At 35.5% G+C, this 22,736-nt stretch overlaps 2 protein-coding genes across 2 annotated transcripts; one reads left to right on the forward strand and one right to left on the reverse strand.

Moving 5' to 3' along the window:
* Positions 1-1,481: 1,481 nt before the first annotated feature.
* Positions 1,482-13,604, forward strand: LOC116123809 (kinesin-like protein KIN-4A). Its single transcript, XM_031409539.1, has 26 exons — positions 1,482-1,997; positions 2,496-2,642; positions 2,722-2,871; positions 3,038-3,291; positions 3,891-4,078; positions 4,162-4,286; positions 4,918-4,954; positions 5,075-5,166; positions 5,327-5,437; positions 5,549-5,662; positions 5,878-5,971; positions 6,464-6,576; positions 7,389-7,487; positions 7,567-7,680; positions 7,769-7,885; positions 7,988-8,068; positions 8,659-8,730; positions 9,796-9,889; positions 9,966-9,997; positions 10,354-10,451; positions 10,544-10,642; positions 10,841-11,062; positions 11,817-11,979; positions 12,317-12,472; positions 12,552-12,866; positions 13,270-13,604. Exons 1-25 carry the CDS (start codon positions 1,878-1,880, stop codon positions 12,762-12,764), a joined length of 3,105 nt encoding a protein of 1,034 aa, XP_031265399.1. The 5' UTR covers positions 1,482-1,877; the 3' UTR covers positions 12,765-12,866; positions 13,270-13,604.
* Positions 13,605-15,159: 1,555 nt separating this feature from the next.
* LOC116123820 (probable inactive receptor kinase At5g67200) lies at positions 15,160-18,120 on the reverse strand. The gene is made up of 2 exons (XM_031409552.1): positions 16,574-18,120; positions 15,160-15,958 (listed from the first exon to the last, which is right to left on the reverse strand). Exons 1-2 carry the CDS (start codon positions 18,003-18,005, stop codon positions 15,399-15,401), a joined length of 1,992 nt encoding a protein of 663 aa, XP_031265412.1. The 5' UTR covers positions 18,006-18,120; the 3' UTR covers positions 15,160-15,398.
* Between the last annotated feature and the right edge of the window lie 4,616 nt (positions 18,121-22,736).

Here is a 22,736-nt window from a genome sequence, read left to right on the forward strand (position 1 = left end):
CAATAATGAAAACCTCTATTAATAACTGAAATGGGTTAAAATCAAGACTTTTTGGATAATATATCTAAAAGTCTTGATTGAACCGTTGGTTCAGTGATGGCTTTTTCAACATAATTCAAAATTGATGATCTAAACAAAGTCGTTGATTTGCGGGAGTTGGTTGCATATTTTGGCCTTATCGGTGAGTTGGTATTTGTAGTGAAGTAAGGAATAATAATTCAACAAACGTACAGCATGTAAAGCTTGTGTTTAACCGTGGCCGGGCAGAAACAGAATAACAGAAAAGAGAAAAACTGAAACTTACCAATAACAAAGTAGTACCCGGTGGTGTCTGACAGTGAGTAGGACCACCTGGCTGTAGAGATGCCATGTGAGGTAGGCCCCAATGGCTTATTGCTGCTATATGGCTATCGCTTTCGGTTCTTTTTTGCCCTTTACTTCTTCTCTGCCTCTCTATTTCACCGTCCACCATTGCCAGCCAAGGTTTAACGCTTTCAAACTCTTTTTTTTTTTCTTGGTAACGAATCTTGCAACATATTTTTAAAATTACTTAATTCTAAAATAGTGAGAAGGTGAATGATAATTAGTTACCAACTCTTTTTTATTCTTGTACAAATTCCATTGGCTCCTTAAAAGGACGACTGGCAGTCAATCCCAATATGCATATAAAATAACAAGGCTTCTTTATGAATTCTATTAGTTATAACAAACTGATATCCATTTTTAAATTTCTATCATGTTATGTGATTGTCAAATATTTTCTTAATCTCAAATTGTCTTTTCGTAAATCGATCTTTAATATATATATATATATATCATCATCTCTCAGGATTCTGAAAAGATAAACGAATAATCAATAACCTTTCGATTGCCACTCTTGTTAGAGTATGGAAGATTCAAACTTATGAATTTAGAGAACCTCCCTTTTTGTTTTTCTATTATCAAGTGGTTAATCCATCTTTAATATTCTTATTCATTTATCATGCTACAATCACAGAATTTTGGCCCTTGTAGTTTAATGCCAGAACAGCGCGCAGAGAAATGTGATAAATGAAGGGAAATAACAAGGACAGTTGAGTCTATTACCAAACTGTACTCATGTAATGAATGAACCCAAAAAACACCAGACATAATAAATGAAATCTACTGTTTTTCTTTATAAGATCGGGATAAATGTCAGATCCGTGCGATTTTTTTCAGTCATATGTGTAAATTAATTGTTAATTATGTTTATAGATCTATTAGAAATAATGATTTAATAGGACAAGAAATGGTATAATTTTCCGCCTAAATAGCGTGTGAATATTAATTAGGGAAATACAATAATCATTCTTTTTCCCGAAAAGAAATAATAAATTAATTAGCCTGTGGACTTTGGAGGGTGGAGCCCAGAGCGGAAGGGCATAATGGTAAAAAGAAACAGCATAAGCACAACAAAGTACACCTAACAGTAAAGCATGGTCAGTCAGACTGAAAAAGAATAGAGAGAGTTGAGAGAGAGTGAAGCACAAGGAAAATGAAAATGATAGTAATCAATCAGTAGTTGTTGAATGTTGATATCCTTCTTCTATCTTGCGGTAACTTACTTCTTCTCCTTAATTTTCAAACAAAAGCCCAATCCGCGCCTAGCTTCAGCTTCCACTTTCTCAGTTACCAAACCACCAGCAGCAACAACGACAACAACAACCACCACCACTTTCTTTTCTTTTACCTCTCTCTGTTAAAACCCAAGCTTCTCTGCTCTTCTGTTGCTGCATCGTTTTCCTTCATCCTAATCTCAACTGATTAGACAATGCGATTAATTTTTCCCTGCTAAATTAATCAAACTATCTTTGTCTGTTTCTGAGTTTCTTTCTCTCTCACTTTTATCACACATCATGGAAACATCATCCGAGAATTGTAGTGTTAAGGTTGCCGTTCACATACGTCCCTTAATTGGCGATGAACGTGCCCAAGGTTGTAAAGAATGTGTTACTGTCACGCCTGGAAAGCCTCAGGTGACTTCACCACTTCACAATTTCATTTCCGATTAACTAAATCGATTGTGCTTTCAGCTATTTTCTTAAGAATTAAACAATTCTATTGCATTCTCATTTTTTTTGAAGCTTATTTTATGACGGAAATCATCTTGTTGTTTCTTAGTCAAATATGCTTGATTATCCATGCATAAATATTCCACTTAGCTGTTTTTGTGTTAGCTTATACGAAAGAGATGGATTTTTTAGCTTAAACTGTGAGGGCAATTTAATAACTGGTTTACAATATCCAATCTCACTATTAGTAAGAAGATTGTTTCCAGTTTAATAAGACTCTGGAAGTCAAGTCGAAACTGAATTGTTCAAAAATCATGCTAATTACAATAATTGAAGCTGAAAGGTCTGCATTCTTCGATGAAACTTATGTAAATTCATGTGAATACATCAAATTTTGATTTACCTTTGTGGTTTTCTAGCTACTATCACGAGTTACTTAAAATGGTAACGGGTGTGCCGCAGGTACAAATTGGCACACATTCCTTCACGTTTGATCATGTCTATGGAAATGGTGGCTCTCCGTCCTCTGCCATGTTTGAAGAATGTGCGGCTCCTCTTGTTGAGGGTTTATTCCAAGGATATAATGCTACCGTGCTTGCTTATGGTCAGGTAATAATATCTACTCTGTACAAAATTGCCTTATGTTTGCAGAAGCTTTTATTACAGTTGACATTTACAAATGTTGCAGACAGGATCTGGCAAAACATACACCATGGGTACTGGCCTTAAAGAAGGTACTCAGACAGGATTGATTCCTCAAGTAATGAATGCATTATTCAATAAAATTGATACATTGAGACATCAAACAGAGTTCCAATTACATGTTTCCTTCATTGAGGTACTTTCACTGTATCATTATTATCATTATTATTTTGCTTCAGTTTTGAAGCTATTAGTTTCAAGCTAGAATGTGATGGCTGGCTCCCTTATTTTCGTTCAAGACTGCTCTTTCTTGTGTTTTAAAATTCATTGCTGAGGATTAATTAGAGGTTTTGAATCTGAAGATTTTCAAGGAAGAAGTGAGGGACTTGCTGGATTCTGTATCTGTGAATAAGTCAGTGATTACTAATGGACACTCTGGGAAAGTTAATGTTCCTGGAAGGCCTCCAATACAAATTCGTGAATCATCAAATGGAGTCATAACACTAGCAGGATCAACTGAAGTTGCCATTAATACTTTACAAGAAATGGCTGCTTGCCTGGAGCAAGGATCATTAAGCCGGGCAACGGGAAGTACAAATATGAACAACCAATCCAGGTAAACCTAGGAAATTCAATCTTTTCTTTCCATCCTAGAAAATTCTGACAGGAGTGCTGTCTACTTATTTCTGGTTTGAGGGTGTTAATTTTGATTGTGTGTTAAAGAATATTGTTGTCGAGGAAATTTAGCTCTAGCATAGATCACCATCTTTCCTTTATACAATTATCTAGACATTGTATTTGCTTTCTAGTCCTTCCCAGATTTTCACAGCAGCACCTCTATGTTTGACCATGGGTACATGACTATTTAACAAAAGAGGAGGCTTCATAAACAAAATACTAGTGGATTTGTATTATGGTAAACTAAGTTGGACACCATGATTTCAAGCATCATTTTGTTTAAGATAATGATGTTTATGTAGTGGTCTTGACTTGAGATTGGCAATTCTACTACCTGAATTCATTTTCCAGTGCAATATTATAAAAAAAAAAAAAATCGATATTGTTGTTGCTGAAACTTGCAATTATTTTAGTTGATTTTTGTAAAAAAGAAAATAATTTAAATTCTACTAGGAAGAGCAGATTTCATTGTTATAACTAATTAATGAATCTTCATAATCTGATGGGGCATGTGATTCCTCTGCATGTGTATAAAAGTCGGTCCCATGCAATCTTCACAATCACATTAGAACAGATGCGTAAAGTCCATTCAGTTTCTCCTGATAATGACACTCCAGATGAAGATATGGGTGAAGAATATTTCTGTGCAAAGCTGCATTTGGTTGATCTTGCTGGATCAGAACGAGCTAAGAGAACAGGTTCTGACGGTCTACGTTTGAAAGAAGGTTGGTATATCTACTTATCTCTTATTGTATTTCTATTTGTGCTAATGATAATGATGATTAACACTTTTTCTATTACCTTACAGGTATTCATATTAACAGAGGACTTCTTGCACTTGGTAATGTCATCAGCGCATTAGGAGATGAGAAAAAGCGGAAAGAGGGTGTGCATGTTCCATACCGAGACAGTAAATTGACTCGACTCTTACAGGTATGATTACTATGTGTTGATGTGTTGATTGAGCTGTTTAAGAGTATAATTTACTTACTAAATCTCAATGCTGATGTTAGCATATTAAGTGATGACCTGATATTTAAATCATACAAGTTTATGTTTCGCTCTAGCTCTATCTCTATCAGTCATATTCTAAGTAACATACATATAGTTGTCTTCAGAGGATACATCAAATCTAACATACATTAAATAGGATCATTCAGCCTCATAAAAATCTAATTAAATCTGGCTTCTTCTCTACTATCTGATGCTTTGTTAGATCTTAACGGTATATTGTCTAATAGCACATGCTCATGAGTATTTGTCTAATATCTGTTTCAAAACTGTGAATTTCTATCTTCTTGTTTATCTTTTATATATATATATATATATATATAAAATTATCCTCATCCATATCAAGGCTGAGTATTTGCTATTTCTTCATTGTTTAGGCCTTTAGCTGATACTTGTTTTTGATCTTTTCTTCTGGCCTGTAATAAATGCACCATGATCTACTATGATTTATGAAGTGATGAAGTACTAGTTAATGGAAGTTTGTTCTCTTTTTGGCTTGTTTTATTCTTTTTCAAGAACTTTCTGATTTACATTTACATATGTCTTTTGGCAGGATTCGCTTGGTGGGAACAGCAAAACTGTCATGATAGGTAAATGTTTAAGCGATCCTTTGATTGTCAATTGGGATTTTATGCTTGTAACTACAAGTTTTGAAATTATATGTTCTTTTTTCGTTTCCTTATATACTGTGAATGTTACTCTTTTTATAGCTTGTGTAAGTCCTGCTGACATCAATGCTGAGGAAAGTCTTAACACTCTGAAATATGCAAACCGTGCTCGTAATATTCAGAATAAACCTGTTGTGAGTTCTTGCATTTGACTTTTTCATATCTTGTTAGTTATGCTCCCTAGACTGCAATTTATAGATTGGGAAACTTGATCTAGTTTTAAGTTCCATATATCTTTTTCACAATGAAAAAAGCTTTTCTTTTCTTTTTTCCTTTATTTTTTTTATTGTACAGGTTAATAGAGATTTAATATCCAATGAGATGCAAAAGATGCGTGAGCAGCTAAAGTTCTTACAAGCTGAACTTGGTGCTCGTGCTGGAGAATCTCCATCAGATACAGTGCAGGTATCAAGCCTTCTATAAATCTATCTTTGCTCAAAGTTAGTTGTTTCTTCCTCTAAGTGAAGATACCTTTGGGTTTGTTTAATGGTTCACGTAATGTTTTTGGTTGAATAGGTTCTCAAAGATAGAATTGCTTGGCTGGAGGCTACCAATGAAGACCTTTGTCGAGAACTTCATGAATATCGCAGCAGACGTGCAGTTGTGGGGGACAGTGAAATTGATGCTCAAGTATGTCAAGAGAAACTTCAGTTGTTTATCAGTTATTTTCTCCTTCCTGATGTTTTCTCAAATTTCCACCCCTTGTATTATTTTGAATGACAATCATACACTTTAATACTAATACAATTTTTTTTTTTATTTTATGTTCATGTTATTAGTTCAGTGACATATTTATCACGATGTTGGATGATTATTATGTCTATTCTTCCTTTTATATATTTCAGGAAGGTCCTGGCTGTATTGTCAAAAGCGATGGTCTTAAGAGGGGCTTTCAGAGTATGGACTCATCTGACTACCAAATGGATGAAGTCACATCAGGTGAACCACCAATTAGTTTGAGTAATACTATGGATCCCAACTTCTTTATCTGAACTGAGGTGAAACTTTAATTGCATTGACTTGTGGATAATGAGATAATGTGACAAATAATATATATACAAATGTTCTAACAATTGATGAAGCTGGAATGTGTGATATTACTCTATTTATTTTGTAATAAAGACCACTTTAGATTATGGATACTGGAAGTGAAAGTGAATGAACTTTAGCAGTATTTCCTGTAGATAAAGCATGGAACACTATTGGCTTTTCCTTTTACTTATTTTGGTAAAGTTTCATTGCTCGTCCCCTAAATATTGCTTTTGATACTACTACTGTTTTGGATGGGGTTTATTGAGTGGGTGTGTCTGATGTGCCATATCATCTTGGTGATGGCTCTATCTATTAAAACTGTAATTTATCATGTCACTCCCTGTCTTTTTTCTTCTTTTTCTTTTTTACTGAATTTGGGCAAAATTTCCATTTATGCAGATGGAAATTCTGGGGAAATGGAAGAAGTAGCAAAAGAATTGGAGCATGCACTTCGGCGAAGTACCATGGATAAAGAATTGAATGAGTTGAACAAGCGTTTGGAGCAGAAAGAGGTTTTATTTATAGGCTTTGATTTATCCGCAGTCGTAAAATTATTCATAGATATTTATTGTTTATTTGTAGGCTTGAAAGAGAACACTTTAAACCTCAAATTATGTTTACATGAGAAATTGAAATTGGTATGTACCTAGGAATTCATCACATGATGTATAATGTTGGTCTGCGCAAAAAGTTTAAAAGGTAATGACAAGTTTGGATATTCCTGAACATGTGTCTTAGGATTGCTCACATTTGCATCATTAACAACATTCTACATTACCTCTATGGCTGTAGCCTATAAAAAAGGATTAAGTGTGCATGCATAACCAATATTGTTGAATGACATCTGTTGCCCCTAGATTTTCAGCATTATGTATTGGATATCTTGGGAAATCATTACTACCTTTTGGTTCCTCAATTACCTTTTGGTTCCTCAATTTCCAATAATTTAAGCTTTTTTCCGCATTAGGAGCCACAAAAGTTAGTTATATCCAAAAGTAGGGTTCTGATTATAAAGAATTGCAAACCAAGGTATTTGTTGGGATTTTAGTTATCATATCCTACTTCATCTTGGTTTTTTGTTGAACTAAGTTGCTAATGATGACAAACATATTGTATATGGAACTGGTGTAGTAATCACCGAGCATATATCGTTCCTGTGGCCAGCCATACAATGTCATTGCTCCCGAAGCACCTTATAACATGAACGTTTAATTTTCTGTTAGTCTTTACAAATCATCCGAAAATGCACTCAGAGTTTAATTAACAGAGTTTAATCCAAAATCTTTAATCTAACATCTGCCCTGCCGTTTTTAATTCAATGTAGTCTGAGATGAAACTCTTTGGAGGGATTGACCCTCAAGCACTCAAGCAGCACTTTGGGAAGAAAATTGTTGAACTCGAAGAAGAGAAAAGGATTGTGCAGGTTAAGTCGGAAATTATTCCATTTTAGTTATTAAATACACCTTCACTTCAATTGCTGATGTTATATAGTACTGTCACAGCAAGAGAGAGACCGTTTGTTGACTGAAGTGGAGAACCTTGCTGCCAATTCTGATGGTCATATGAACAAAACGCAAGATATTCATGCTCAGAAATTAAAATCACTTGAGGCACAGGTGAGAATGTCTTTTATTTAGTTATCAATCTATTGCCATGAACTTGATTTCTTGCTTAATTGCTGTCTAATTTCGTTGTCAAATTCAGATTTTAGAACTTAAGAAGAAACAAGAAAGCCAGGTTGAGCTTTTAAAGCAAAAACAAAAAAGCGATGAAGCAGCAAAGCGGTTGCAGGCTGAAATTCAGTATATCAAGGCTCAAAAGGTTGGCTTTATTTTTGGTGCTTTTACCAAGTTTAGATCAACTACACAAGTGACCACAATATTTATGATGTTGGGATATTTCTGCTTTTTCATTGCATTGCAGGTTCAGCTGCAACATAAGATAAAACAAGAATCAGAGCAATTCCGACAATGGAAGGCCTCTAGAGAGAAGGAATTGCTTCAGGTGATTGACTACAATAAATTTTAGTTGTCAAATGTTTTAAGTATTTTCAAATGCAATGGATTTTCTGTTTCAAAAATCATGCTTCACAATGTATTGTAATACATCACTAAGTCAAGATTTCTGGTAAAAAGAAGTGTTTTAACTTTGCAACTAAGTCTCTGCTTTCATTTGAAGTCCATTTCTTTTGGACAGATTCTCATTGCATGTGGTTTGGAAATTTATAATGTGCTTATTGGAGTGACACATGACACACGAAACACATAATAGATCAATTGTGATAAATAATTCCCGATTAAATGTTCCAGCAAAAGAGACTGGAATATTCTTTTTTCTTTAAAACTGAAACTGAAGCCATTACAATGTTTTTATCTTCACTTTCTAAATCATTTGTAGAAATTTTCCAGTGCTTTTGTTGACCTGATCATTCTTCTTGATCGTAATGATATTTGGAATCATGTTTCTATACTTTTGATTGCCGTGATCTTGAATTTCTTTTTAAATTTTAATTGTACTGAATTCTTTTATGTTGTGTTTTGCATTTTGTATGTATATTTCTTGACCACAATTTTATTTTTATATTTCTGAAACAGCTCAAGAAGGAGGGAAGGAGAAATGAATATGAGCGACATAAACTTGAAGCACTGAATCAACGCCAGAAAATGGTAAAAGAATTATTTCTTGCAATTGTTTGATAACGTGTGTCATGATTCTGTATTGTAATGTCTATCTAATGGAAAGAATACTCATTAGTGTTTTGCTGATCTGCAACCCTGAAGATTGGGTTGAATGGGTAAGACCTTTGGTTTCGTCAAGAGGTCAAGACATTATATAGCACAAATTAGTTTAGAACTTTATGAACGCTAAGAAGAGGTCAGGGAAGTTTTGGGCAGTAAAAGAGAAAAAAAAAAGAAACTTTTTATGGATCCCCAGTTTCTAGTTCAGTACATGGGGCTTTTATCCTATGTGTAGATCTCTTGGTTGGTCCACTGTGAAAAATATTGGTGCACCTTTTTTTGCTTTTCAAATACAGGGTTCAAGTGGGATTTGGTGCCAGACTTTTATATATCTTGGATTTAGATTGGCTATTGATCTGAACCAATATTCCCGTGGGATTTGGATGATTAATGATCTTTGAAATGTTAATCACTGGACATCCAGTCATAGCTTTATTCTGACCTAGTTATATTAGTGTTTAGGCAACTTTATGGCACTGTGAGTGAGGATTGATCCCGTTCAGCCTTAGGGTAAAAGCTGATGGAAAAGATAGAGATAATTAGATGACACCATTCTTCTCTTTCTTTTGACAAATAGTAAGGTAAGTATGAGGTCAAAACAATAGGATAAAAGATGTAAAAGTAATATGACCAAGAATTTTTTTTTAAAAGGTGGGAAAAAGAAAAAGAATTGAACTTTGCAAATAGAAGATGAAGAAGGTACACTCAAACTGTAATTAACCAAACCTCTGTTAAAAATAAGTGAAAATCATCAAGTATGAAATTGACAGAATATATATAGGTGAACAAGAGTTAGAATCAGCCTGGAAACTCTGAAAAAGTGACACCATTGAGATGCAATCATAGAAGTATTTCTTTCTGCCTAAAGAAAGTCAAACTCAAGTGTTTTCATCTTTGATTACAACACATGTTGCGTCTGTGTCTTCTGTTGATTCTGTGAGATGCAGTCATAGAGATTCATACTGTTTCTGATCATTGCACTTCTTCTTACAGGTTCTTCAAAGAAAGACTGAGGAGGCGGCAATGGCTACCAAAAGGCTAAAGGAGTTGCTGGAAGCCCGCAAGTCATCTACACGTGACAGCTCAGGTGAATATCATTTTCTTTTTGTTTTGTAATCATTCAGTCTTTGCTTATTTCCTAATTTTGATGTTATGTCTTTCAGTTAATTCCAATGGACATACACCAAATGGACAGGTACACAATTTACACTTAACAGTCCTCATACTGCTGCATGTTAACCTTGATTAGTCAATGCCTTTTCATATCCAGCAGCCTGTTTGGTTGTGGTTGGTTAGGTTTCCTGACCAGAGAAAATTGTGTTTAAAAAAAAATATTTAGACAATCAACCATATAACAGGGTTCATAGGTTGGTTTAGTTGACTTACTAACCATTTGTATTTTTCGTTTTTTTTCTTAACCCGAAAACAACTGGCCTGAACAGTTTGAAACCCAACCTGGAGCCATCTGAAGGTGTCTCATTGGAGAATTTATTACTAATTATGATACAGAGATAATGACAGGAAATTTTTAATTCTGTTTTTGTTTTTTAGAGCAATGAAAAATCTCTCCAAAAGTGGCTTGACCACGAGCTAGAAGTCACGGTGAATGTGCATGAAGTTCGTTTTAAATATGAGAAGCAAAGCCAAGTGTATGTTTTGGGCCCTTTTTTCTTCTTATATTAGCTACTTTTAACCTTTCAAAATTGTTTATGAATTTCTAAAATTTTTACAACTCTTACAGGCAAGCTGCATTGGCACAGGAGTTATCTGTATTGAAACAAGTGGAACAGTTGTCATTAAATGGCCATAGTCCCCAGAGAGGGAAAAATGGACAGTCCAGGTATCTGATCTGCTATTTTTCTCTTTATGAACTTTTTTTTCCTCCCATATGTTGTGTACTGTTACACCGAAAATGCTGAGACCTTTACTTTAGCCATATACTTTATAATAGCAATAATTATTGAACTATAGCAATGTCTTAACTTCTACAAGGAATAAATTCTATTCTGCTTACTAGTTGTGTTTAATAACCATTTAGATTGTTATCCTTATCACCAAATGCAAGAATGGCTAGAATGGCTTCTCTGGAGAACATGCTGAGCATGTCTTCAAATGCACTCATGGCGATGGCTTCACAACTTTCAGAGGCAGAGGAAAGAGAGCGTTCCTTAATTGGTCGTGGGCGTTGGAACCATTTGCGCTCTATGGGAGATGCTAAGTACTTGCTTCAGTATATGTTTAATGTTGCTGCACAAACAAGGTATTAACTAACCTAGTGACTAGTGAGAATATGAATGATTTTATTTTTACTTGTTATTCGTGCAATTTTGCACGATTTTTATCTGATAAGTGTAGTTATTTTAAGTATCTTTTTTATGATCCGTTATGAATAGTTGAATAGAAAAGAATAAACTCTTGTGGTTTAACCCCAAAAAAAAAAAGAAAATTGTTACAAGCTAATAAATAAGAAACTGCGAAAACCTATTTTCATGCATCCTTTTTGTACAAACACTTCCATTCCTGCTTGAATTTATTCTTATTATCAACATAAGAATCAAAACATTCCATAGCTAATTGTTGATATGAATCTCCTATATATTCTTCCATTTCTTTGATTTCTCCAGTGATGTTGACAATTATGATGCATGGTTTCTTGTCTTCTGTATACCTTTAAATTGCTGTTTTGAGTCTTGTGTTTACAAGAGTGCAAGATTTTAAATCTCCCTAGTTTAGGATGTTCCAACATTTTTTTTCAGGCTGCAAACTGCAAGACAATTTAATCTTCTTTCCTTGCTATCTGGCCATTTTAAATATATAAATGCATTAATGTACTTTGAGAACCATTTTACATAAGAAAAATCCTCGGCTTTGTCACGTTCTGACCCTATATGACATCTGGATTTTGGTTTCAGTGGTTGGAATCAACTGTGAGCAACTGTAAATAGAGCTGATATCTTTTGTAAATATTAGTGATTTCTCTAGTGTTAATACTTTCAGTACTCATCTTTCAACAGGTGCCAGTTGTGGGAAAAAGATATGGAAATTAAAGACATCAAAGAGCAACTAAATGAGCTTGTAGCTTTATTACAGCAAAGTGAAGCCCAGAGAAAAGAACTCATTAAGGAGCAAAAGATCAGAGAGCAAGCTGTTGCCATTGCCTTGGCTACACCACCTTCGGTGAGATATCTGCCCAGCAGTTCTCAGTTTATTATTTATATATTGGAAAAGGTTCTCATGTAAGCTGGTAGAAGAAATTAGTATCTTTCTTTGTAATTGATGATATAGTATGAAAATAGCAAGTTCAATATAGCATCCTAATCTGGGTTAAAATATTGACAGTACCATTTACCTTCTAACTTGGTGCTTTTGTTCATTTGAGACAATCCTGAAATACGAGACTAATGTTTTTGAGGCACTCTAATGAAAACTGCTGTACTTTTTTGACAAAATTGTCTTTGAACTCCTATTTTTAGTTTTGGTTATTGTTCTTATACTTTTGAAGGGCAATCTACAGGGGAACTCACGCAATTCATCAAAACACTTTGTGGACGAAATGAGTGGACCCTTATCTCCAGTGTCACTTCCAGCACCAAAACAACTCAAATTTACACCTGGCATTGCTAATGGGTCAGTTAAAGGGTCAGCAGCATTCTTAGACCAAACGAGAAAGGTAATTTTTCTGCTCAATGGTTTCATTTTGATTTGGTCTTTCGGCTTGATCAACAAAGTAGAGGTGATTGTGAATGCAGATGGTTCCAGTTGGCCACTTGTCAATGAAGAAACTGGCTACCGTAGGTCAAACTGGTAAACTGTGGAGGTGGAAGAGGAGCCATCATCAGTGGCTACTTCAGTTCAAATGGAAGTGGCAGAAGCCTTGGAAACTCTCAGAATGGATCAAGCACAGTGATGAGACAATCATGAGGTCAAGGCCCCGTCAACAGGCTCTAATAGATGTGATATAACATGACAACCTCATCTTCACCAGCTCTCTTTTTCCTGTATATACATCTAGATTGCTATATAAGATCTGACCTATGGCCGAGTGATAACAAGAATGACTGCAGGTAATCTTCCTCTTGCTGTTTTGGTGTTTTATTGACCTCAATAGTAGCACTGAAACTTCATTCATGCTTCATTGGAATTCATTAATTTGCTACTCCTGATGACTTCAAAGTAGAGCTGGTTCAGTTCCAGCCTGCTGTGTAGATTTGTTAATTAATTAGCTGACTGCATGATTTGTTGCATAATTTGAAAAACAGAAATCCATGACAATTTTCATAACTATTCCCTTAAAAGAAATTGGAATCTGCCATCTTGAGTGGCTAATACATTTGACCTCCAATATTTGTTTTTCAACCAGGGCAGCTCCATTTGCAGTCATATTCATTAATGTTGACATTTCTGAGCAAGAAAACTTGAAAACATAACTTTAAGTTGATTTGTCTTTTTTCTTTCACTTGGATGCAGACATGTTGTGAATAGGGAAGAGGAGGTTGGTGCTTCCATTGTGTAATGGTATTGACTATTGACACGTTAGATTGCAATTTGCGCGACTCACCTGATGTTATCTTCAAGTTTTATAGTGATAATTGAGAGCATCTTGTGAGGCTGGTGGGTTCACATGAAGATACAGAAAGTAGCAAAAGGGTGACTAAGAATCGTTGCATATGTTGTAGATGTGATAATGTATTTTGTTGTATTCTTTTTAAGGTTTTGTTAGTTATAATGAAAGGGAAGAAATTCTCTTGCTAAGTCAATAGTTTTGTGCAACATCGAGCTTTCAAATTATTATTATTTTTTTCTCAGTTTTTTTTTGTACATATTATTGTAAGAATTGTTTTCTTTATAAGACTATGAGCTCATTAGTTTGTGCCTTATCTATGTTTTAATTGTGCTCAATTAATCTGAGAATATCTGCGAACCAGCTTGCGCCTTACTGTCAAGATTTATGTCAATCATGAACTTGTTGCTTCCATCTGCCATGGTGGAGCTCTTATGGGGCATATTTTTAAAATCTGAGCTCCTATTTTAAAAATAATAGAAGTATTTTGTATTACACTATAAGTCTATAAGTGCAATTTGGGTGGCTTTCCAATTCCACCAAAGAGACAGCTGCCATTATAGTTCATCAACTTGCATAGCAGCTTACATGTGTCTTACTAATGACCCTTAGATTAGTGCCAACTTGCTCCAAATCTAACGGTTTTGGTTGGCTTATGTGATGCGGCTTGCAGGCTACAAAAGGCCTTGTAATGCTTGTAAAATTCATTCATCACGTTTCCAGTTATGGGAAAGCTAATATCACATATTGAAATTAAGCCCTATATGTCTCATTTGTCTCACTTGAATCCATCTTTCTTTTATTTTTTTAACTCAACTCCTTGCTGTGTATTATTATTATATCAATAAAGATCGATTCACAATCCAATCTCATAAACTCTCTTTTATAATCCCTACGTGGCAGCTCTTAGTTTTTTGATAATAAACTTTGAATTTTAGGAAATTCATTAGAAAAAGACTGAAAATACCACCTATTCCAATGAGAATTTATGAGATTAGGTTTCTAAGGGCTTAACCACTCAAAATCGTAGCGTGTGAGGCCTAAATCGGCCTGTTCAATAATCCAATATCAAATTTGCGTCTGTCTTTTAGTTGCAGTTGGGCCTGGGCCGACTCTGCACGTCTGAGATGGGTAAACACAAAATTCTTAATCACTTTAAGGTTTCGATGAGATATAAGAAAGCACAAATATAAATAATTTATAACAATAATAGTACACTTACAAATAAATTTTTAATATAAAATAAAATGATAAAAAATAAATAAAAGTGAAATAAAAAACAAATTCACTCTTTCGTTCTACAAATAAATTTATTATAATAATAAATTTATTTATAGGCGTAGAATTACTCGTAATAAATTAAGATTTCCCACCTGAATTTTGTTAGTTGAACAATTACACACTTGACACCTGCCGCACCACTTGGGCAATTCCCATGGCCATGGTTCCTCTGTCAGAACTCAGAAGACATGCCTCCTACTCATCACCTCCACCGCACCTGCTTTCTGACTGTCAAAATTTTATAATGTTTTCTTACGTAAACGTTCATCCTTATTAATTATTTCTTTCCCAGTCCGAAGGAATAATTTAAAAAAAATTAATATTTAAATTTTAGAATGTATTTAGAGTACCCGAATTTGAAAAGAAAGAATTCAGGTAGTAGAATTGGCCGATTTGTTTAAGCTAAGACTTCTTTTTGGGTACATTTGAGTATTTGACATTTGACGACCATAATTAAATTTAAACGGTGAAACTTTCGTTTAAAGCCAATGTGAGAACTGAAAACAATGGGAAAAAGAAAGGAAAAGAAAAGCTGCTTTCACAAATTTATGATACATATACGAGATTGCAAAAGATGAATTCAATCTATTTTCTGTACTGATAAAACTCAACCTCCAGCTAGGCCTCAGGAAGTCTAGTAAGATTTTCCAACTTAGCTTTGGGGCGAATACTTCAAATCCAAAATTACAGATGATGTCCCCTCCAAGTTTTGATTTTCTTTAATGTACCCCAATCTTTTCGATGTAGAAAATGACTATGAGTAACCAAAAGTTGCGTTGTCTTCCGCCATTACAGTCTCCTTTAACTCCTGAATCATCTTCAACACTTGCCACATTGCCGGTCTTTGTTCCGGTGACGTCAAGCTACAAACACTAGCAACCTCAGTAAGTATTCCAAGTTGGTCACCATCCCCACCATCGTCGTCCCTCGTTGTTCTGACCCAATGAAGCATATCATGGGGCGCAAGGAACGGATGTTGTGACGGGTGTTTACCCGTCAAAAGCTCCAGTAAGAGGACCCCAAAAGCATAGACATCCGACTTGGGGGTGGCTTGGCGGATGGACTTGCGAGTCTCAGGCGCTTTATAGGCTGCAGCATCGGGATCTTCAACAGAAGAAGAGTCTGCAAGGATGGAGATGCAATAGTCTGTGAGGCAAGCCTCAAAGTCAGCTCCAAGGATGACATTGGAGGATTTCAAGTTGCCATGAACTAGCCTTGATACTTGATGTATATAAGCAAGGCCCTGTGCCACATCCTCTGCTATCTTTAAGCATGATGTCCAATGAAGAGGCTTTGCCCTTGTTGATCTTGAACCTATCACATTTTCAACTTCTTCTTAGTTGTAAAGAATATGAAACGTGGTTAATTAATATTGGACAACGATCAACCTGCTACTATAAGAACAACTATTCTCATTAATCTCATACAACAAAATCAAAGAGGTTAGTTAACATGAAACCTCAGCCAGAACAGAAGAAAACTTGACCCTAAGCAACAAAGGTCAAGTCAACTATTTATTTCAAATTTTGGTCATTATTCATTAGCGAGCATTGTGTGGGTGGGTGTGTCCCAATACTTTTTCATTTTCATTATAGAAAACGATGCCGTGACTGTCGGCATGGGTGCAATCAACAATGGAATTGGGTCCAAAAGTCTTAAATTCTAAAAAGCTGCGACACTCATCACGACTCATCACCATATCTTAGCCTATGGTCAAGAATGCTTCCTCCTCAACCAATAACATCACTCCACGTCACAAACACATACCACTCTTCCGGGCACAGTGGCCACGTCAGAAACGCAATTACACTTGCATTTCCGCTAATTTGTCTAAATTTCCCACGCCAAGCAGAAATAACTACAGTCAACTCGGGAGCTCCCTGACTCACTGAGTAAAGAAAAACCAAAGGAAGAAAATTTCATACGTACCGTGAATGAGATTGAAGAGACTACCATTTGGTTGATAATCATAGATAAGAAGCCTCTCTCCTTTAGCTTGAAAATAAGCTCGAATGGGCACTAAATTGGGGTGCCTAAGCTCACCGACAACATCCATATGTTGCTCGAACACTTCAGCGCTGGTAATGGCGGTCTTTGAAGCATCAAGTCTTTTAACTGTCACGATCAGCTGGTTGTCAAGTACGGCTTTGTATGTTGTCCCAACGGTTCCTCTGCCTAGCAACTCAGCCGAAGCTCTCATTAGTTGCTCTAAACTGTACACTTCAGATTCATCGGCACAAAACACTAAACTCCCGCTCTTTTTCACTCTCTGTGATATTGAAATTTCTTCAACTTGGATTTTGTTCGCTTTTGTTTCTACTCGGAACTTGTTTTCTTCAACAGCTATTCTTGAAGTTGTTTCTGGCTCAGGGTAAGTATTCGTGTTGTCAAACGACTGCGTTTCTGTTTCTTTTGTGTTTCTTCTTTCGCTGCCTCTTCTTCTGACCATTAAGAAAATACACAACACGGATGAAAATAACAAGATAAAACCGATGCTGAACCCGATAATTAAACCTGTTTTCTTGTGATGCGTTGGTGAGGACGGCGGAGTTAGAACTTCTATTCCCCGTGATTGCTCGCTTTGACCGAGCGGTGCAGGAGGGGAAGTGGCGTTCGGTGATTCGAAGAACGGTGGTCGTGAACTGCAAGCTTTGTTAATAACCTCACCACAGAGATCCGGATTCAATGAGAACGCTGACGTGCCGAACCGAGACAAAGTAGGCGTCAACGGTATCGGTCCACTGAGATTATTACCGGAAACATTGAACATTACAAGAAATGATTGGTTCAGGGGTGGAAGCGTTCCGTTAAACCGGTTCCACTCTAGCTTAAGAGAGTATAACCTGTCTAGACCGGTCAAGTTAACTGGAATTAAACCCGTTAGTTTATTATAAGACAGATCAAGGGCAGTAAGTTTATCGAGCGATAGAATGGAAAGCGGGAAGGTTCCGGAGAAGAAGTTGTGACTTAAAAGAAGAGACTTTAGGTTAACAAGTGGAGATAAATCGGGAACCGGACCGGTGAGCGAGTTGTTGGGTAGACTCAAGACTCGGAGCTGGTCGAGGCGAGTTAAAGTGTTGGGAGGGAAAGTGCCTCGGAGACCGTAACCGGGAAGAACGAAGCGCACAACCCGGCCTTGAGCGCATTTTACGCCTTGCCACTGGCAGTAATCGTAACGCTCATTAAGCGCGTAGAGTAACTTGTTATCTGAGTCGGCCTGTGATTTGAAGGAAAGTAACGAAACAGCGTCGGATGGAAGAAGTGAGTTCGTTAATGGTGGATATTGGGCGGAGGTTGTGGCAGTAGAAGAGAGGAAAAGGAGGAGAAGGAGGGAGAGCAACGGTGACGTTTTGGTTGTCATTTGTGTAACATTTGCAGTGTTGGTAGGGTTTTGGAAAAGGAGGGAACTGGGGACGGTGGCGATGTGCTGTTGCGGAGCAGCTGGATTAGATATGTAGTGGGACTTTGAGTGTGAAGTCACGTGAAAGTAGGGATTGGAGAAATTGTGGGCGTCGACCGCTTCGTTTATATGACTTTCCTCCCTTCATGTCGTGGGAGCGCGTGACTCCCACTACTCTTCTTTATGAAAGTGCGCCTGCGCCCCCTCCGAGTACCGTTACCAACAGTACTGATACTGTGAGTTATAATTCCGTTCCTTCCGGATTATTATTATACAGAATAAACGATTTTTTCCCACCCTTTAATGACTTTTTCACCATAAAAAAAAAAATTTCAAAATACCGTCTTTTCCCCTCAAGTTTATACCAATTTTGACATCTTTGCAGTTTCACACCACTATCATTTTCTTATTCAATAATCACGTATTAAAACCTCTCAAATTTTATTCTCGTCAATCCCATCAATTATCAAAATTTTATGAAACACGCAATCACCCTTCTCAAGTTAGATTCTGATCAATCCCGACACTAAAATACTCATTGACATCTCCTATTCAAAATCCTAGACCGAATTTGCTCTCTATTGATCGCCGAATCAAAAAGTATAATGTGAATAGTAAACAAAATATAAACTTTGGTGGAAAAATCATTAAGGCAAACCTTGAGTGGAAAAAAGGCGTTTACTCTAATTATATTAAGAGGATTGTCACAAATATTTGATCATCGTACAAAATTCATTTTTTATGAATTTAAATTAAGCAATCAAAATAGCATCTTATATGTATTATCAACCTATCATTTAAGATTTTAAAATTTTAACATATTACTTAAAATACATATTTTTGAAATTTTATTTACATCAAGATAAATAATAACAAAAAGAGTATTACAACAAATGTCACGACTGAGGGTTAACCGGTTAAGTGATTTTGCCATAGAGATGCATTCGTTAATAAAATAAATAAAATAAAGGAAACGGTGTCAAAAGGACTTTGAGGCAGCCTTTTTGTGTAGATGAAATTCTAAAGTGGATACAGATATGTTTAAGTTACAGAATATTAGTTGGAGAGTTGAAAAAGACAAGGCAAAGCACTTGTACCTAAGACATTGATTGCCATTATTTTGACTTTAAGCCAAACATGCCATAATCTGTTGCGTTAAATAATTGAATAAAAGCCATAAAATTCGACATGGATCTGGAAAGAAGAAGACAATGAGAAGCACGTACACCTGAGGGTAAAAATGTAAAAAAATATTTTATGAACTTTTGAGTTTGAGTCCTTTTAGATAGATAGTTTTAAGATCCTGAAAAATTAATTAAAATACACGTAAACTGACTCAAAATATCCACCAACAACTTAACATTTGATTTATAAGTATAAAAACTTAATCATTTTCATTTTCATTTTACTACTTTCTTCTTCAGTGATTGCGTGTTCCAGTAGAATCAATAATACAAAACCAAAACAAGCCTCCAATCATCACCACCAAATTCATTCCTTCCAATCCATCCACCAAATATGTCCATTACGATCTACATCTCACCCGATTATCCAAGAGCGTGGCAGGGCAGATCTGTCTGCATTTAACTTCACGTATACATCAAATTAAATACCAGTTTGGGGTCATTGTTGGTCAACAAATGACAGGTCACTGCGCATATTTAAGGTGGCCTGGCTCTGCACTGTACTGTACTGAGTTTTGCAGGGATTGGTGAGTTAATTGAGTGACTCGTGAAGCATTGAGTGAGACACAGAAAGTTTGGTTTGGTTGTACTGGAGTAGAATTGCATTGTTAAGGCCTTTTTTGGAGTTCGTTTCAGCATTGCAACGATAGTAATAATAATCGGAGCTTTTAGTGCACGTTAAGTTTTTATTATAACCAATTAAAAACTATAATTCTGCATGTTTCTATTCATTTGTAACTTAAACATAACTCCTCCTATAACATGAATGTCCTATAATTTTTTTCATTTTATTGGAGCCTTGATGACGGAAATATGAAAAAGTATTCTCCTTTTTTGCCTGGAAAGCATTGAAACATTGCTCAGTGTCAACAAAAATGCTTCTCAGCAAAACATTTTAAAACAGTAAATACACATTCAGAATGTGTTTTGAAAATACTTCATCAAAAAATTTATAGCCAGCTAATAAAATGTTGACTGCCCCTCCTTTGTAGTTGTAGTGTCAGAAAGAAACCAAAGGGTGAGTTGAAGGGAATGATGATGAGTGTGTGTGTGTCCCATTAGCAAAACTCTCAAAAACTTTACAACATAAAGAAGGTTGTGGCTTGTGATTTGGAATTCTGATTTGCCTTATAGCGATGCAATTGTTTTGGGTTGGTGAATGGTGATGTTCATTTTTGTGTTAATCGAAGATAGCGTCTTCTCATCTTTTAGAAAACCCATCTTATCCGTCCCTTCTTTCTAAGTTAAAAACACGTACCAAGACGTTCTGCCTTTTATTTTATCTCCTATTTCAATTTCATCAATCACCAAAAGAAAGTTGGTGCTTTCTTGACTACTGAGACCTCGTTGACGCCACCAAATCTCAATCATGGAGTCATGGGCTTTAAAAGGTCGGCAAAGCCCAAAACTTTCTACGAAAGCCTTCTTTAATTCTGGAATTTTCTGCACTTTTGGTGAATAGCACTTTGATTTTACCTTTCTATTTTTTGTCTGTATTACTACTTAATATTTTGGGCCTGCAAAACAATCCTAGCTCTATATTTAGATAAAGGATTATATGCTCTTGTTAAAAGAATATTTCTCCTTCTATTAATAACTAGAAGCCTAGTTTATGTTGAATATTCTTGTTATTGCCTTATTGGTAAGCAATTCAAAATTCAATCATATAATATAAGCTAGTAGATTTTGTCATTTGATGCTTCACGATTTTTTTTTTTATATGATCAAGTTGTCTGGGCCATAGTTTGTGCGCACCTCAACTAATCTACAGAGCTCATTGAACACTTTACAATCTCAATGTTCCAAGATGAACCACAAATATGTGGTAGGTAACCCTTAGGTGGTTTGAACTCAGGAGGTCAATGAGAGGAGCAAACCTTCATGATTTTAGCATATTGATATATGAGAAAATAATACCTAATTAATCAATCTAATCTATTCAAAACTGAATCATGTCGAATACCCATCAACTTCATTTCTGGTGGCTAATATCAAATTAAATTGCTTTTTTGGGAAAGATAAAAAACAAACCTACAAATATGTGGTAGGTGACTCCAAGGTAGTTTGAACCCAGAAAATCAACGAAGAGAGCAAACCTTCATGATTTTAGCATATTGAAATATGAGAAAATAATACCAATTGATCAGTCTGATCTATTCAAAACTAAAGCATGTTGAATACCCTTCAACTTCCATTTTGGTGGTTAATACCAAATTAAATTGCCTTTTGGGAAAAATAAAAACAAACCCACAAATATGTGATAGGTGACCCCAATATAGTTTGAACCCAGAAAGTCAATGAAGATAGTAAACCTTCGTGATTTTAGTATATTGAAATGTGAGAAAATAATACCAATTAATCAATCTATCTATTCAAAACTGAATCATTTTTAATATCCATCAACTTACATTCGTGGCTAATATCAAATTAAATTGTTTTTTGGGAAAAATAAAAACAAATCCACAAATATTAAGAAACTATTCTTATTTACTAATTTAATTTGTAAAAGAATTGTCTAAATATATGCTTTAAGATACACATAAACATTACAAGCAAACAAAAATTTTGATTACTCTGATATACTTTATTTACATAAAGATAAAAAAAAAAAAAAAAAAAAAAAAAGAACTCTTTGCAAAAATAGAAGTGCAAAATTGGGCAAATACTGGGAGTGGTTAGGTTTATAGATGATGCTTCAAATTAATATGTATTAGGTTGGACCAACTTGAGTAGAAGTTGTTCTTCATAATGAGTCTATCGTGCGAGAGTTTGTTTTTACTTAGTGGAAGGGACATAAGCTTTTATAAACTGACTCAAACTACTATTAGCTAGCAAAATGAGAAGTGATAAACTCCTACTTGATGGGCCTTAATTCTCGTGAGGTTGTCACACCGCACCATTCGGCCGCCAGTTCACTTTAGTATAAATTATATCAGCTTAGATATAATTTAAAAGATTTTTCCATTTTAAATCTAGTCTACACCTATTTACTTTTGAGTTTTATAAAAAGCAACATTCACCCAAAATATATCTATAGTTTGGGATTCAAATTCTTATGGCTATAGATAGGGATGGGCGCAGGCCGGGGACCACATTCCTCATCCCCGTCTCTGATATCCACTCTCATGATTGTCCTCGACCCGTCCCAGCTTGCGGAGACAACTCTCATGACCCTCCCCGGACCGTGGGGATGGAATCACTCCCATCCCCATCCTGGCCCAACTCAATGAGCGAGGTTTCATAGAGAAATTTGCCCCACGGGAATTTTTCCTTGAACATAATTAAATATATCTATATCTAATCTTAACATAATTTATTAGGTAAATTAATTAATTATTCAATTGTAGGGAGGCTTAGGTTTAGTTTGTCCTATTAATTAATTAGTTTTTCATAAAATTAATATAACTAAATTCAATCTTAACATAATTTACTAGCTAAATTGATTACTTATTTAATTGTATGAAGGCTTAGCCAATTAGGCTCAATCAACCCTGTTAATTAATTAATT

This window comes from Pistacia vera, unplaced genomic scaffold (genome assembly GCF_008641045.1).
Source record: "Pistacia vera cultivar Batoury unplaced genomic scaffold, PisVer_v2 Contig145, whole genome shotgun sequence".
NCBI classification, from domain to species: Eukaryota; Viridiplantae; Streptophyta; class Magnoliopsida; order Sapindales; family Anacardiaceae; genus Pistacia; species Pistacia vera.

What these genes read in the sequence shown, in the direction of transcription:
- LOC116123809 (XM_031409539.1), top strand. Translation starts at nt 1,878, where the DNA reads ATGGAAACATCATCCGAGAATTGTAGTGTTAAGGTTGCCGTTCACATA. An exon ending in GGGAAAAATGGACAGTCCAG is followed by an intron (nt 10,643 to 10,840) that starts GTATCTGATCTG and finishes ATAACCATTTAG; the next exon opens with ATTGTTATCCTTATCACCAA. An exon ending in AATGTTGCTGCACAAACAAG is followed by an intron (nt 11,063 to 11,816) that starts GTATTAACTAAC and finishes ATCTTTCAACAG; the next exon opens with GTGCCAGTTGTGGGAAAAAG.
- LOC116123820 (XM_031409552.1), bottom strand. Translation starts at nt 18,005, where the DNA reads ATGACAACCAAAACGTCACCGTTGCTCTCCCTCCTTCTCCTCCTTTTC. An exon ending in TCTCTTCAATCTCATTCACG is followed by an intron (nt 15,959 to 16,573) that starts GTACGTATGAAA and finishes AAAATGTGATAG; the next exon opens with GTTCAAGATCAACAAGGGCA.